The sequence below is a fragment of the Bos mutus genome, chromosome 29 (genome assembly GCF_027580195.1).
Source record: "Bos mutus isolate GX-2022 chromosome 29, NWIPB_WYAK_1.1, whole genome shotgun sequence".
NCBI lineage: Eukaryota > Metazoa > Chordata > Mammalia > Artiodactyla > Bovidae > Bos > Bos mutus.
Genome location: NC_091645.1, coordinates 21905129 through 21923525, shown reverse-complemented (window position 1 = coordinate 21923525; position 18397 = coordinate 21905129). Strand labels below are relative to the sequence as shown.

At 36.8% G+C, this 18397-nt stretch overlaps 1 protein-coding gene across 1 annotated transcript in view; it reads left to right on the top strand.

Annotated features, from left to right (window-relative positions):
- Positions 1-18397, top strand: part of ANO5 (anoctamin 5) — a 93150-nt gene that overhangs the window by 1260 nt on the left and 73493 nt on the right. Inside the window, exons 2-3 of the mRNA XM_070365069.1 lie at positions 8702-8745; positions 12550-12597. Of these exons, the coding sequence (XP_070221170.1) occupies positions 8702-8745; positions 12550-12597 (92 nt within the window). The remainder of the gene's footprint in view (positions 1-8701; positions 8746-12549; positions 12598-18397) is intronic.

Here is an 18397-nt window from a genome sequence, read left to right as displayed (position 1 = left end):
TCCTCCTCCCCTTAACAGCTTGAGATATAATTTAAATACAATAAGAATCACCCACTTTAAAGGTACAGTTCCAATTTTAGTATATTTACAATTTTGCCATCATCACCATAATCTGATTTTGGAACATTTTCATTACCCCAAATAGAAACCTCTTAGCTGTCACTCCCCCTTCACCCTCTCCCCACCTCAGGTACCCCCAGCTCTAGGCAGCCTTTAATCTATTTACTGTCTCTAGGTTTACCAATTCTGAACACTTCTGGTAAACAGACTCATACAATATGTGATCTTCTGTAACTGGTTTTGCATGTTATAACTTGTATCATTGCATTATTCCTTTTTATTGTCAAGTAATATTCCATTGTAGATATATTCATACTTAATCTGTTTATTGATTGGTGGACATTTGAATTGTTTCCACTTCCTTGGCTACTGTGAATGATGCTGCTATGAACATCTATTGCAAGATTCTGTATGAAAATACGTTTATATTTTTCTTGGGTATACACCTAGTATTGGAATTACTGAATAATATGGTGGCTGTATATTGAGCATTTTGAGAAATTGCTGAACTGTTTTCTGCCTCATTTTCGTATTTTCACAAGTAGTATATAGTGACCCCAATTACTTCACGTCTTCACTAACATTTGTGATTGTCTGTCTTTTTTATTTATAGCAACCCTAGTGGTTGTGAAGTGCTGTCTCAATGTGATTTTGATTTACATTTTCTCAGTGACCAGAAGTGTTGAGTATCTATTTCAGTGCTTATTAACTATTCATGTATCTTCATTGGAAAAAATGTCTATTCAAATCCTTTTCTCTTTTAAAAAAATTAGTTAGTTGCCTTTTAATTATTGTGGTGTAAGAAGTCTTTATATGTTCAGTGTATATGGCTTGCAAATATTTTCCTCCGTTTGTGGGTTCTCTTTCCATTTTATTGATGGTATCACTTGAAGCAACTCCTCCCTTTTTAAACAAAAATAATTAAATACAGAGGGAAATACAACTACCACCAGGGAAGTCCTCCACAGCATGAATTTTTAAGAGCTACTTTTATTCTTGTGTTTTAATATAAAATGGATTTCTTAGAGTAAATTCCCCAATATAGGTAAGCCTGAATCTGTGTATTATATATTTTCTAAATCACCTTTGAAGAGAAACCTGAATCTGTGTATTACACATTTTCTAAATCATCTTTGAAGAGAAAGTTAAACAGTTGATTTACATGTGATAAAATTTCTCCCTGGAGAGAGAATATTTACACTGTGCCTTTCAGACATAATAGATTTTTCTAGGATTTGTTATATTTTCTATTTATTTTCTTTACAGTTGAACACAGGAACAATCAGTGATCTCCAATTAACTGTTTTCCCACAATATAATAATTTTTAAAGTGAAATTATAAGGGCAATGTGTAATAGAACATTAAATTATTATATAAAGATATGCTGCTGGCAAAATGTCAGTGTTGCTGAAATTGACTTATTGACTGATCGACATTGTTAGCAAGTTCTGATTTGAAATATTCATTTATTTTTTGTCTGTGGCCGTATTTATGTTTATGTTATTTTATACTCCTGGAAGAAATGTAAACTGAGAAGACCACTTGGTAAATCCAAGGGCTATTTTTGGGTTCTGGGTTCACTGAGTGTGTATTACTAACGTGCTTTCAGTGAAACTCAAAGCTGTCTTTGGGCTGGCATAAATTTTGACTCATATTTTATGATTCTCCATAGTGATCGATAGGGCTTCCCTCATAGCTCAGTCAGTAAAGAATGTGCCTGCAATGCAGGAGACCTGGGTTCGATTCCTAGGTTGGGAAGATCCCCTGGAGAAAGAGATGGCAACCCACTCCAGTATTCTTGCCTGGAAAATCCCATGGACAGAGGAGCCTGGCAGGCTACAGTACCTGGGGTCGCAAGAGTCGGACATGACTTAGCGACTAGAGAGAGAGAGAGAAAGAGAGATAGTGATCTATACTGAACCTTTCGTAGTTCTGGTTTCTAGGCCACAGGAATAGTGGCCTAATCAATTCTATTGACTTGAGGGGAAGTTGCAGGAATAGCAAGAAACTGATCTAGAGTTGTTGGCTTCAAATCTTGCCTCTTCGGATACGCCTCTGTGTTGACAGAGGTTTGTAGATTATGCAGTTTCTTCAACCTTATATTCTCTGGGTGTGAAATGTATCTGGGTCTCTGACATGTGCAAACATCTGATTGTGTGTGTGAGAGAGAGAGCGCAAATAAGTGAGTGCTGTATGAGAGAGGGAGCATGGTGTGTGAGGAAATACATCTATCTTCTTTAATGTTTCTGCTTTTCTGAAAGGGATGCTGTTTACAAAGTGCACTCCACCTGCTTCTCAGGGAGTTTGCAATCTTATAGAGGGTGGTGGGCTGCAGTCCACAGGGTGGCTAAGAGTCTGACACGACAGAGACTTCCCTTTCACTTTTCACTTCCATGCATTGGAGAAGGAAATGGCAACCCACTCCAGTGTTCTTGCCTGGAGAATCCCAGGGATGGGGTACCCTGGTGGTCTGCCGTCTATGGGGTCACCCAGAGTTAGACACAACTGAAGCAACGCAGCAGCAGCAGCAGCAACAGAGGGTGGTAGAACAGGGCTTACTTAGATCTCTTACTCTGATGCTGGGAGGGATTGGGTGCGGAGGAGAAGGGGATGACAGAGGATGAGATGGCTGGATGGCATCACCGACTCGATGGACATGAGTTTGAGTAAACTCCGGGAGTTGGTGATAGACAGGGAGGCCTGGCATGTTGTGATTCATGGGGTCGCAAAGAGTCAGACATTACTGAGTGACTGAACTGAACTGACTGAGAACAGGGCTGTGCTGTGCTTAGTCTCTCATTCGTGTCCGACTCCTTGCGACCCCATGGACTTTAGCCCACCAGGCTTCTCGGCCCATGGGGATTCTCCAGACAAGAATACTGGAGTGGATTGCTATGCCCTCCTCCAGGGGATCTTCCTGACCCAGGGATCAAACCCAGGTCTCCTGCACTGCAGGCGGATTCTTTATCATCTGAGCCACCAGGGAAGCCCAAGAATACTGGAGTGGGTAGCCTATCTCTTCTCCAGGGGATCTTCCCAACCCAGGAATCAAACTGGGTCTCCTGCTTTGGAGGCAGATTCTTTACCAGCTGAGCTACCAGGGAAGCCCAGAATGGGGCTACATTTCCCAGAGAACTAAGGCCAGGGTGCTCTGGGAGCAGGGAGGAGGCTGACCAGGGGCCAGATGAGGAGGTTTACTGGTGAGGCTTGAAAGGAAGATGTCGAAACTGTTGTAAAGTGGAAAAATAAGCAAAAATTAGCTAAAAAAAGAAACAGTTGTTAGATCCAGGGTGAGGAATCAGCAAATTGAAAGGCAAAAGCATGAGAGAACTATTATAGATTGGAGATAATCTGAAGGAACTATATCATCAGCTGGTAAAGAATCTGCCTGCAGTGTGGGAGACCTGGCTTCGAGCCCTGGAGAAGTGAACAGCTACCCACTCCAGTATCCTGGCCTAGAGAATTCCACGGACTGTATATAGTCCATGGGATCACAGAGTCGGACACAACTGAGCGACTTTCACTTCACTTCAATTCCACATTCTGAAATAAACACTTTGCATCCAGTCCTGATAACAATTTGAAAATATTTTTTAAACTATTTGTTTTATGTTAAGTACAGCAAAAATAATTAGAGGAAGTAAAAGTTAGTGTTTCCAGTTTTTCTACTTTCTTTTCTAAAATATGGAATTATAAAATATTCTATAACTCAAGCTTAAGGTGTACATTTTTTTCTCTGTGCTTGGAACTGTGTTTAATTCTATGCATAACAGTGACTGTTTTTGTCCTCAAGAAAATAAAAGCCTCCTTACGCCAGTGTGCAAGTACAATACATTGAGAGACAAGGCATGTATTTTCTTAGACTTCTATTCTTTATCTACTTATTCTAAGAGTTTGCTAGATTAGTTTCCTTTTTTTTTTTTTTTTGTGGAAAGTCCAAAGAGAGGTAGTCAAGACATTGTGGAATTTTTAGCTGTACATCTAGGCAGTATTCATGAGTAAAACCCTTTGATAATGATACTGTGTGATATTTTATATATATCAGATAATTTTTACTTATATTTTAAATCTTTTAGACGAGAAAACCTGTACACAGAAAAGTTAAATGCTATGGCTATATCTACAGCATGTTAGTTTTGGACTTTGCTTATACTAGCCATTAACTGTTTAATAGATCCTGCAATAAAAAGACCTGAATACAAAATATATTGTTTTATCTTTATTCTGACACTCTAAAACTTATCCAAAGACTTTGAAATAGTTTTGAAAATTAATAAAAGTATAGAATATATCCTAATAATAATAACAATATCAACAAGAATAACATTCATGATCTCTATGCCAGCAACTGGCTGCATGAGGCAATTTACATGCATTTTCATTTAATGCTTATGCACATCTTAGAATATAATATAGACATAAAAGCCATTTATGTGATATTTGGTAGCTTTGAATTTGGGCTTCCCAGATGGCACTAGTGGTAAAGAACTCACCTGCCAATGAAGAAGTAAGAGATGAGGGTTCAATCCCTGGGTCGGGGAGATCCTCTGGAGAAGGGCAAAGCAATCCACTCCAGTGTTCTTGCCTGGAGAATCCCATGGACAGAGGAGCCTGGTGGGCTATGGTCCACAGGGTTGCAAAGAGTTGAAGGCGACTGAAGTGACTTAGCATGGCAGAGCACACAGCTTTAAGTTTATGTCATATTCTTAGATTGCAAGGAAGGCTAGGAAATGTGTTCTTTTGTTCTTTTTTTGTGAGAGCTCATTGCTGCACCGTATAATTAGTATTTTGTTAGTAAAGAACAAGGAAGAGAAAGGATATATGTGGGGAGCCAGCAGCATCTGCTGTATTAATTGCCTACCATTAATAATCTTCCCTATTTCAGTAAATGGATTCACAAATTGCTCAAGTCTAATAATCTTTCATCTTCTTTGTCTCTCCGCCTGCACAGCTGCAATATGATAGCAGTTTGTTTTCCATTTTTACTGAGGTATCTACAGTCCACTTAGGTGCCTTCATTTGCAGTGTTTCCAACTGCAGGCTGGACCCCCAACATCTCTTGTGATTTATTGCAGCAACCTCTCATGATTTATTTCTTTTCTCAGTTCTCACTATCTTTTAACACATCCTCCAGTCAGTAACTAGTGCTTTTCATAAAATTTAAATGTAAATACTATTTAAAGACTATTTCATGGCTTACTATTTCACCAAAGAAGAAATCTAGTCATACAAGGACCTCCACAAATAGTCCCCCACTCTATGCCTTTCTAGCACCTTCTTATACCTGTCTGCCATTTACCTACTCATCTTTAGCTTGGCCTTTGTTTCTTTCAACACCTAAAACACTGTTCCTGTCTTGCAGCCTTTGCGTGTTCTCATGTTTCTTGTATCCTCTCAACTTTCACATCTCAGTATAATTATTACCCCCTCAGACAGATTTTCTGAGTTCCTTACGTCTAAACCGCATCCCTCCTTGTTTTTCTCACTTTCTCTGTTTGCTCTTTTAGTCTCTTGTATAGCATTTATCACAGTTTTGGGTCTGTCTCCTCTCATTTCAGTCACTAAGTCATGTCTAATTCTTTGAGACCCCATGGACTGCAGCATGCCAGGCCTCCCTGTCCATCACGTGTCCATTGAGTTGGTGGTGCCATTCAACCATCTCATCCTCTGTCTTCCACTTCTCTTCCTGTCTTGAGTCTTTCCCAGTGTCAGTCCTTCCAGTAAATATTCAGGACTGATTTCCTTTAGGATTCACTCTTTTGACTCCTTGCAGTCCAAGGGATTCTCCAGAATCTTCTCCAATACCGCAGTTCAAAAGCATCAACTCTTCAGCACTCAGCTTTCTTTATAGTCCAACTCTCACAGCCATACATAACCACTGGAAATTTGACTGGATGGACCTTTGTTGGCAAAGTAATGTTTCTGCTTTTTAATATGTTGTCTAGGTTGGTCATAGCTTTTCTTCCAAGGAGCCAGAGTCCTTTAATTTCATGGGTGCGGTCACCATCTGCAGTGATTTTGAAGCCCCCCAAAATAAAGTCTCTCACTGTTTCCATTGTTTACCCATCTATTTGCCAGGAAGTGAAGGGACTCAATGCCATGATCTTAGTTTTCTGAATACTGAGTTTTAAGCCAACTTTTTCACTCTCCTCTTTCAGTTTTATCAAGAGGCTCTTTGGTTCTTCTTCACTTTCTGCCGTAAGGGTGGTGGTATCTGCATATCTGAGGTGACTGATATATCTCCCAGCAATCTTGATTCCAACTTGTGCTTCATCAAGCCCGGCATATCACATGATGTACTCTGCATACAAGTTAAATAAACAGGGTGACAGTATACCTTTATGTCAAGGTATACTGCTTTCCCGATTTGGAGTCAATCTGTTGTCCCATATCCATTTCTAACGATTGTGTCTTGACCTGCATACAGATTTCTTAGGAGGCAAGAAGGTGGTCTGGTATTCCCATCTCTTTAAGAATTTTTCAGTTTATGTGATCCACACAGTCAAAGGCTTTCACATAGTCAATAAAGCAGAAGTAGCTGTTTTTCTGGAACTCTCTTGCTTTTTCGATGATCCAACGGATGTTGGCAATTTGATCTCTGGTTTCTCTGCTTTTTCTAAATCCAGTTTGGACATCTTGAAGTTCACGGTTCACATACTATTGAAGTCTGGCTTTAAGAATTTTGAGCATTACTTGGCTAGCATGTGAGATGAGTGCAATTGTGCAGTATTTTGAACATTCTTTGGCATTGCCTTTCTTTGGGATTGGGATGAAAACTGACCTTTTCCAGTCCTGTGGCCACTGCTGAGTTTTCCAAATTTGCTGGCATATTGAGTGCAGCACTTTCACAGCATCATCTTTCAGGATTTGGAATAGCTCAACTGGAGTTCCATCACCTCCACTAGCTTTGTTCGTAGAGATGCTTTCTAAGGCCCACTTGACTTCACATTCCAGGATGTCTGGCTCTAGGTCAGTGATCACACCATTGTGATTATCTGGGTCGTGAAGATCTTTTGTGTACAGTTCTTCTGTGTATTCTTGCCATCTCTTCTTAATATCTTCTGCTTCTGTTAGGTCTCTACCATTTCTGTCCTTTATTTTACCCCTTTTGCATGAAATGTTTCCTTGGTATCTCTAATTTTCTTGAAGAGATCTCTAGCCTTTCCCATTCTATTGTTTTCCTGTATTTCTTTGCATTGATCAGTGAGAAAGGCTTTCTTACTCTCCTTGCTGTTCTTTGGAACTCTGCATTCAAATGGGTATATCTTTCCTTTTCTCCTTTGCCTTTTCTTCTCTTCTTTTCTCAGCTATTTGTAAGGCCTCCTCAACCATTTTGCCTTTTTTGCATTTCTTTCTGTCTCCTCTGCTGTACTGTAAATTTAACAATAGAGAATGAATGCACGTTAGCGATTATCACCACCATTATTATCATTGTTGTACTGACAATCAATGGCAAGAACTGTGAAAAGTCTGAGACTTGACTGCATTTGAAAGTTGACAAAGTAGCCTGTTACAATTTTATGGTTACTGGTAGAAGATTATGAGACACCTGGATGGGAGACAAAGAACAGTTTACTATTCACAGCATTAGCAGTAGCCAGAGTAACAGCATATGTCAATTTCCTGAGCCCAGGTTGTCACAGGTCAGTGCAGAGAGGGCCTAAATATTTGGTGTGTGGTTTGCAATACAGGACAGCAGTCTGAGCTTAGGGAACTGGAGTGTTTTTTTGGTGAGTAATTGTATTAATTGTATCCCAACATTTACCTACCCTTAAGTATTCATCCGTAAGTAACATACTTTGGTTTTGCATAGTTAAACTTTACGTAATTGAAATATTGCTAATTATTTCCGCCTTTTTGCTAACTGTTTCTGGGAGATTTATGCTTTTGCATCTTATTAAAACTAATTCAATTTTATTGCTAAACACCATACATGGTGTGATTATACTACATTGTATTGATCCACTGTATTGTTTGTGAATATTTGGGGTGATGCTGGTTTTCTGAGTGTTGTATGCTCAGTCATGCCCAACTCTTTGCAACCCCATGGAGTGTAGCCCACTAGGCTCCTCTGTCCATGGGATTTTATCCAGGCAAAAATACTGGAGTGGGTTGCCTTTTCCTTCTCCAGGGTATCTTTCCAGCCCCAAAAATCGAACACGTTGGCAGGCGTTTTTTTTTTTTTTAACCACTGAGGCACCTGGGAAGGCTTGGTTTTCTGGTTATTACCAGTAATACTGTTATGAGCGTTCTTGTACCATTCCCATAGCGCATGCATTTCTACTGAATTTATAGCTAAGATAGCATTTGTCAACTTTTTTTTTTTTAATCTCAAGACCCGTTTATACTTTTAATACTTATTAGGAACTTCTAGGAGCTTTTGTTTATGCGTTAACTTTATTGGTCAGCCAAGGATATTCGCTTTTGTCACTTCTGTTCAGCATAGTACTAGAAGTTCTAGCCAGACGAGTTAGGCAGGAAAAGGAATAAAAGACATCTAAATTGGAAAGGAAGAATTAAAATTGTTTCTGTTCACAGATAATATGATCTTTTACATTTTGAATTCTCCCTATTCAGAGTTTTAACATATTGTGATCAGTTGGCCATTTTAACATGACTTTTTTTTATTGTTTAATTTAGACAGACGATTCAGTAAAGAAGAACGTTATTTCAAAGCAAATGAGGTAAGTTAAATATATGTGTTAGCTTCTTATAAGTCAGAACAAAAATTGAGGCAAGGTTAGATATGTACTTCATATGAATACTTGGGTCTTTGTACTTCGGTTATTTATTCATAGTACATTCTTCATGTTTTGTCCTCCACCTTATTAATTCTTAAGTAAAGCAAATTCCATGTTTCACATAACCTTAATATTGAATCTTTCTGGGTGTTATAGGAGAGAAAACATAAGTTTGGATTTGTTTTGAGGCTTTCTGTGATGTAAACTCAGATATGCTGAGACTTGATATGCAAGATAATAGTATTTAGCTTAACACTCTGCTTGACTATAATGCAAGGAATAATATTTGATGGCTATTTTTGGTAGAGTTAGCAGTATCTGATTAGTGCCTTTTTACTGAGGTATAATTGACATATAATCTGATATTAATTTCTGGTGTGCAACATAATGATTCATATTTGTTCTTACTGCTAAATGTCATCACAATAAGTCTAATTACCATCCATCATCATACAGAGTCACAGATGTTTTTTCTTGTGATGATAGCGTTTAAGATTTATTCTCTCTTAGCAAATGTTTATTCTCTCTTAGCAAATGTGCAGTACAATACCATTGACTGCAGTCACTGTATCATATATTATATCCCCATGACTTATTTGTAACTGACTCTTTATGCCTCCTGACACCTTTCAAGCTTTTGCCTGTCTCCAACCACCTCTTTTCTGGCAACCACCCATCTGTTCTGTATGTCTGTAAGTTGTGTTCCATTTTGTTTGTTTTATTTTCTAGACTCCTCATGTAAGTGAAATCATACAGTATTTGTCTTTCTCGGTCTGATTTACTTCACTTAGCATAATACCCTCAAGTTCCGTTGATGTAGCATGTGGCAAAATTTTATTCTTTTTCTTATGGCTAAGAAATATTCCATTATGTGTGTGTGTGTCCATATTATTTATTAACTTATCCATTCACAGGTACTTCAGGTAGTTTCCATATGTTGGCTATTATAAATAATGTTGCAGTGAACTTAGGGGTTCATGTATCTTTTCAAATTAGTATTTTCTTTTTTGTTGGATAAATAACCAAAAGTGGGATTGCCAGACCCTGTGGTAGTTCTGTTTTTAATTTTTTGAAGAATCTCCATACTGTTTCCCATAGTATCTGTACCAATTTATATTCCCATCAGCAGTACATAGGGGTTCCCTTTTCTCCATATTCTTGCCAACACTGTTATCCTTATCTTTTTGATAGTAGCCATTCTTACAAGAGTAAGGTGATATCTCACGGTGATTTTGATATGCATTTCTGTGATGATTAGTGATGTTGAACATCTTTTCATGTGCCTGTTGGCCATCTGTATTTCTTTGGGAAAATGCTTATTCAGATCCTCTGCCCATTTTTTCAATTGGATTGTTTGGCTTTTTTGCTATTGAGTTGTATGGCTTTTTTTTTATATATATGTATATATATTTTGGTGTTGACCTCTTATCAGGTGTATGATTTGCAAATATTTTCTCCCATTTGGTAGGTTGCCTTCTCACTTTGTTAATGATTTCCTTTGCTATGCAGAAACTTTTTAATTTGGTGTAATCTCACCGGTTTATTTTTGTTTTTACTGCCTTTGGTTTTAGAGTCAGATGCAAAAAATTATCTCTGAGACTGATGTCAAGGAGCTTACCACCTAAATTTTTTTCCTGGGTTTTATGATTTAAGATCTTACACTCAATTCTTTAATGCATTTTAAATTAATTTTTGTGTATGGTGTGAGATAGTGGTCTAGTTTCATTATTTTGCATGTGACTATCCAGTGTCCCTAACACCCCTTATTGAAGAAGACATTATCCTTTACCCATTGTATTTTATTGGCTCCTTTGTTATAAATTAATTGATCATATATAATGGGTTTATTTTTGGGCTCTCTGTTCTGTTCATCTATATTTCTGTGTTTATATCAATACTATTATGTTTTGATTACTATGTATTTATAATATAGTTGGAAATCGGAAGGTATGATACCTGCACATTTGTTCTTCTTTCTTAAGATTGGTTGGGTTGTTCAGGGTCTTTTGTGGGTTTAGGCAAATTTTAGGATTATTAATTCAGTTCTGTGAAAAATGCCATTGAAATTATGGTTGGTCGAATTAATCTATAGATTGCTTTGTGTGATGTGGACACTTCAACACCGTTAAGCTTTCAGCCCATGAGCACAGGCAGCTTTCTGCTTACGTGTCTTCAGTGTCTTTCAGCAGTGTGTTCCGGGTCTTTCACTTCCTTGGTTAAATTTATTCTTAAGTATTTTATTCTTTTTGATGCAATTGTAAATGGGATTGTTTTCTTAATTTCTCTTTATGATAACTCTTTACTAGTGTGTGTGGAAGTGCAACTGACTTTTGTGTATTTTTGTACCCTGCAGCTTTACTAAATTTAATATTTAATTCTAACAGTTTTAGGGGGACAGTCTTCAGGTTTTTGGTTATATTAACACATGCCATCTGCAAATAGTGACAGTTTTGCTTTTCCTTTTAAATGTAGTAGGTCTTTTATTTATTCTTCTTGCCTAATTGATCAGGCTAGGACTTGAAATATTATGTTAACTAAAAGTGTCAGGAATGAGCATCATATTATTATTCCTGATCTTATAGAAAAAGGTGAAAGCTTTTCTTTTGAGCATGATGTTTGCTGTGGGCGTGTCATATATAGCCTTTCTTATGGTGATATATAACTTAATAATTAATCAAAAACTTCTCAACAAACAAAATTCCAGGACCAGATGGCTTCACTGGAGAACTCTACCAAAAATTCAAAGAAAATTTAGTATCAATCATTCTCAAGTTCTTCCAAAATATTGAGGAAAAGGAAACACTTCCAAATTCATTTTATGAGGCCAGAACTATGCTGATACAAAAACCAGACAAGGACACCACAAAAAAAGAAAATTACAGGCTAATATACCTCTTGAACACATATAAAAATATCCTTAACAAAATATTGTAGCAAAAAGAATTCAAAAATGCATTAAAAGGATCATATGCCATGGTCAAGTGAAAATTTATTCTAGGGATGCAAAGATGGTTCAATACATGCAAATCAGTCAGCATAATACATCACATTGACAAAATGAAAGACAAAAATCATATGATCACATCAAAGATAAAAAGAATATGATACTGAAAACCATTTGACAAAATTCAACATCCATTTATGATAAAAGCTCTTCATAAAAGTAAAGATCAGAACAGAAATAAATGACATAGAGACTAAAAAGACAATAGAAAAGAACAATGAAATTAAGAGCTGATATTTGAAAAGATAAAATAAAATTTACAAGCTTTCAGTTTCAACTAAGGAAACAAAAGAACCTAAATAAAATCAGAATTAAAAGAAAAAAAGTTATATCCATGCTGTGCTTAGTTGCTCTTCTGCTGCTGCTAAATCGCTTCAGTCATGTCCGACTCTGTGCAACCCCACAGACGGCAGCCCACCAGGCTCCCCTGTCCTTGGGATTCTCCAGGCAAGAATACTGGAGTGGGTAGCCATGCCCTCCTCCAGTGGAGCTTTCCCAACCCAGGAATCGAACCCACATCTCTTATGTATCCTGCATTGTCAGGTGGGTTCTTTACCATTAGCGCCACCTGGGAAACCCCATGTTTATACAGAATTTTGCATACAATTTCATGTGTTTCATAGCTCCCCTGAGTTGTAGGTTTAGATTTTGCGTAGAGAATCTAGAGTTTTTGTTGTTGACAGTTGTATGCTCTCCATTGCCTTATTATTAACAGTGCTGTGTCTTCTCCATGGTGCTATTAGGACCTGAGAAGTGGAGAGTCCAGTTTTCTCATCTGTCAAGAACCACGGGTAAGCAGCCATCAGTAGTGCACTTTCTTGCATGGACATGATGGGTTATCTTTGTATAATCAGTATTTATGACTCTTATTTAGTTCACAGTTATTTTTCAAGTTCTTATACATGATATTTGATGCTTTATTTGCAAACAATCCATTGCTTGTGGGGAAAAAGGTGTCATCAGGCACATTAGTTAGAATGGTGCATAAAGCATAGCACTTTGCTTGCATTTTACTTTCCCAGTTTTAGAGATGAGAAAATGAAGGGTGTGAGACGTTTAATGATTTGACCAAAATTAAACATATGTTTAGGGGGCATATCCTGGACTAGATTAGAACTCAGGTTTCCGAGGTCTAATTTAGTATTCTTTCTCCATACATCTCTCGTTCTACCTGTAGCTGCACACCTAAGAATAATCATGAAGAAGTACAATTTATTTAGCAAATTTGAATGTCAATTAAGAGGTAAATAAAGGCATTCAAAATTTTATATTAGTTGCTTACTGACTAAAAGATACCATTTGGGAAGATATGGAAACAGAGTTATTTTCTTACTGACAATTTTGATACAAATGTTTTCCTTTTCACTAGCATACTGATCTTTATGTTCCAGAATGAAGATTGTGGGGTTGATCAAAATAAAATACCGGAAATTCTATTTAAAAAAATTTTTTTAACTTATTTTAATCTATGTTTATTTTTTGACCATGTTAAACACTTATCTGATTCCCAAGTTGAAAACCATAGATCAAATAAGGTTAAGTGGAGCCTAAAGCATATGCTATTTTGGCGTCACTTTTTAAGAAGAATAATAGGACAATAATTTACTTTAAAACCCTTACAAAAATGTTTGACTGTGAGAACAAGCACATTGCTAGAATTCTTCCTAAATGCTTGAAGGGACTGATGTAAGAGGCACTGAAACTTTGACTTCATTATTTGCTGGTAAATCCATCTCTGTTTGAAACTATGAATCAAAGCATTTCAAGGAAAAGTTTCTTCTTTCTTTTCTCCTCTCAAGTCTTCTGTAGTGAGCATTTTTAGTTAGTCCTTCCAGTGCATCGTGCATCCTTTACTTTTCTGTGTGTCCATGTCTAAATACATATGTGTATTTACATTTCCCCCGCTTCTTACACTAAAGATAGCATACTCTATGTATTGATCTGTTCCTTGGTTTTCACTTAAAAACATCCTGGAGTTCCGTCTGTATTGAGTATCGATTTCACTCTCATTTGCTAGTGTGTGACATAGTATTCAATTGTGTGGATAATGTATTCATCCAGTCTTTTACTGATGGACCTTTGGGTTGTTTTTAATCTTGGAAATCTTTTCTTTTTTTTAGTTTTTAACCCTTGGGAATCAGGCTTATAATATTTTGGCCAAGTGTATCTTTCTAAATAGTATTTAACCATCAAAAATAAAGGCATATGTAATTTTACCATATATTACCAAATTTCCTTCTGTTTTGCATTGCTAAGAAATATACAAGTGCTCTCTTTCTCCAGAGCCTTACTAACAGTGTTTACTGAGTTTAGATGTTTGCCTGTCTGTTAGAGAGATATAGATAGTGGAGCTTTTTCATTTACTACTGTATCCTAGGATAATTTAAACTTTCATACCTCTCAATATGAGTGAGACACTTATCTTTTTTCTACATTTATGGTCATGTTCATTTATTTTGCTGGATCATCTGTTTATATATCTTGTCTATTTTTCTGTTAAGCTGTTAGGTTTTCTTTTTTTTTTCTCCTTGATTATTTTGTGGGAACCGTTTACATATTTATTATCACCCCCTTGCCCATGAGGGAAATTGATAGGGGACATTCTCGTTTCCCTGATGAATGATAATGTTACACATCTTTTCATGGGCTTATTGACCAATCATACATCTTCTGTTAACTGTATGTTCAAATCTTTTCTGTATTTTAGAAACTGGATTATCTTTTACTAGCTTTTAAAAAGTTTGAAGGCAAGACCTTTGTCAATTTTGTGTATTCCAAACATCTTCTCCCAATCTATGACTTTCCCCTTTTTTTTTAACTTAACACTGTTTTTTAAAAAAAATTTTTTTCAAAATGTCAAAGTTCAGATTCTCATTATTTTTTTTTTTTTTAAAATGAACCATGCTTTTGGTGCTGTAAAAAATATTTGTCTGTACCAAAGTAGAGGAGATTTTCTCAGATTTTCTACAGTTTTATATTTTTAACTCTTACCTTTGGTCTGGGGTTCATTTTGAGTTCACTTTTGTAGATGATTTGTGGTGAGAATTAAATTTATTTGCTTTTTACTATGCATATGTAGCACGTGCTATCATTTCCTCATAGAACCTTTGTGGAAACTGACCATGTAGGTGTGAGTTTATTTCTAACTCTGCTTTGCCCCATCATATGTCTGTTCTTCTGACAGTATTACACTGTCCTGATTACTCTCAGTTCAGTTCAGTCACTCAGTCGTATCCGACTCTTTGCAACACCATGAACCGCAGCACGCCAGGACCCTTGTCCAATACTAACTTCTGGAGTTTACCCAAACCCATGTCCATTGAGTGTGTGATGCCGTCCAACCATCTCATCTTCTGTCATCCGCTTCTCCTCCTGCCCTCAATCTTTCCCAGCATCACGGTCTTTTCAAATGAGTCAGCTCTTCGCATCAGGTGGCCAAAGAATTGGAGCTTCAGCTTCAACATTAGTCCTTCCAATGAACACCCAGGACTGACCTCCTTTAGGATGGATTGGTTGGATCTCCTTGCAGTCCAAGGGAGGCTCAAGAGTCTTCTCTAACACCATAGTTCAGAAGCATCAATTCTTTGGTGCCAAGCCAATATCCACTGGATCATGGAAAAAGCAAGAGAGTTCCAGAAAAGCATCTATTTCTGCTTTATTGACTACCAAAGCCTTTGACTGTGTGGATCACAATAAGTTGTGGAAAATTCTTCAAGAGATGGGAATACCAGACCACCTGACCTGCCTCTTGAGAAACCTATATGCAGGTCAGGAAGCAACAGTTAGAACTGGACATGGAATAACAGACTGATTCCAAATAGGAAAAGGAGTACGTCAAGGCTGTATATTGTCACTCTGTTTATTTAACTTGTATGCAGAGTACATCATGAGAAACGCTGGGCTGGAAGAAACACAAGCTGGAATCAAGATTGCCGGGAGAAATGTCAATAACCTCAGATATGCAGATGACACCACCCTTATGGCAGAAAGTGAAGAGGAACTCAAAAGCCTCTTGATGAAAGTGAAAGAGGAGAGTGAAAAAGTTGGCTTAAAGCTCAACATTCAGAAAACGAAGATCATGGCATCCGGTCCCATCACTTCATGGGAAATAGATGGGGAAACAGTGGAAACAGTGTCAGACTTTATTTTTTTTGGCTCCAAAATCACTGCAGATGGTGACTGCAGCCATGAAATTAAAAGATGCTTACTCCTTGGAAGGAAAGTTACGACCAACCTAGATAGCATATTCAAAAGCAGAGACATTACTTTGCCAACAAAGGTCCATCTAGTCAAGGCTATGGTTTTTCCAATGGTCACGTATGGATATGAAAGTTGGACTGTGAAGAAAGCTGAGTGCCGAAGAACTGATGCTTTTGAACTGTGGTGTTGGAGAAGAGTCTTGAGAGTCCCTTGGACTGCAAGGAGATCCACCTGGTCCATTCTGAAGGAGATCAGCCCTGGGTGTTCTTTGGAAGGAATGATGCTAAAGCTGAAACTCCAATACTTTGGCTACCTCATGCGAAGAATTGACTCATTGGAAAAGACTCTGATGCTGGGAGGGATTGGGGGCAGGAGGAGAAGGGGACGCCAGACGATGAGATGGCTGGATGGCATCACCGACTCGATGGACAAGAGTTTGAGTGAACTCCGGGAGTTGGTGATGGACAGGGAGGCCTGGCGTGCTGCAATTCATGGGGTCGCAAAGAGTCAGACACGACTGAGCAACTGAACTGAACTGAACTGAAGCTTTCTTTATAGTCCAGCTCTCACATGCATACATGACTACTGGAAAAACCATAGCCTTGGCTAGAAGAAACTTTGTTGACAAAGTAATGTCTCTGCTTTCACTTTGTAGTAAACGTATGAAAATCAGATTATTTCCAATTTATTCTTCTTTATCAAAATTGTTTGGCTACTCTAAAATCTACATTTTTCATATAAATTTTACAATCAGCTTGACAAGTCTAAAAAAATTATTTTTGGTGTTTTGATTGGTATTGCCTAGAATCTATAGATTAATTTCAGGAGAATTTACATCTTAACAATATTGACCCTTTTCAAAAATACATGAACATAAAATATATCTCTGTTTTGATATGTTTTAGTATATATCAGCAGTATTTTCATTTTTAATGTGCAAGTATTATACATATATGTTAAATCTGCCCATAGATGCTTCATATTTTTGATCCTCATGTAAATATATATATTTTTTCATTTCCAATTGGACATTACTCTTTCTCTCTCTCTCTTATCTCTATCTTGGATTTTAAAAATATACAGATTTAAAACACCTGGCATAACAATTCAAAAGTTAGGCCTTAAGGTGTTCAAGTTATGTGTAATGAAAGAAAGATGTTATTGCCGACTCCTGTGTAGCACCAGTAATAAAAGTTTTCAAAGCTATTTATAGAGAAGAGGCTCTGACATATCTTTTTACAAATAAATTAGATTAAATTTAATGAATTGAAAAGACACAGACAAGTTGTGCTTATGGTAAGTTTATAATAATATGAAAACTAAATATCATGGTAATATTATTAAAAAGGCAAGAAAAATGTGTGGATTACATGTAGCCATTTATTATATTAAAAAATTCAGTGCTTAGATAAAACTAGAAGTAAATACGCCAAATGGTTACAAAGTGCAAGGAAATAGGAATGATTTTAAAAATACATTTTTAGTAGGTTTAGTGTTACTATTTTGTAATGAAAAGTGAACATATTCGGCACATGATGGCAATGTATAATAAAGTTATTAATTCTAAATTTTTAGTCTATGGAATGTTAGTTGTATCATTTTGTAATCAAGTCCTTTGGTGATCTTCATTTAATATATTTAAAATTAATTTTTAGAAATGTTAAGTCAGTACTTTTTCAGGACCAGCTGTTGATACTGAGCTCACTGATTTTTATATTGTGAGGATATCGTGTATTGGAAAGGCTGCAAAGTAACTTGACATTAGATGTATTTATCACAGAAGGCTTTTTACCAGTCATTTAGGTAAATTTTTATACCTTGCATACTCAACATTCTTAATGTGGTGGTACTAGTTAAACCATGACTCCAGGGCCAACTTATTGTCCAGGCATGGGAGCCACAAAATACTTTTTGGAGCCCGTGGAAATGTTTTAATTTTAATATATTTTAAAATCAGTAAAAAAAGTATAATCATATTATTATTTTTTATTAAAAATTTTAATAGAAAAAGGGACCCGTGAAAGTCATAATATGGTCCTATGTGGCTTCTTAGAGTATGAGTGTTTCATTTCCCTTAACAATTTTGTGATGACTTCTGGTAAAACATCTGAGAAAAGCAGTAACTTGTGCATCTCATGAAAGATGCCAAGAAAATTAAAGTGCTAAGTTGAAATATTTCAGCCCAACACAAAATAATATGCTTTATACAGTGACCAACATCCATCATGTATCTGTCTTTTTTTTTTTAAATAATGGCAGTATTAAGTCATCTGTACATAGTAGGCTGTTCAGTTTACAGAGCTGAGACTTTCCCAGCTTAGTCACCAGTTGCTGGGTCTCTTTAGCATTTTCCAGAAAGACAACAGTTTAAACAAAACTTTGTATGGCAAG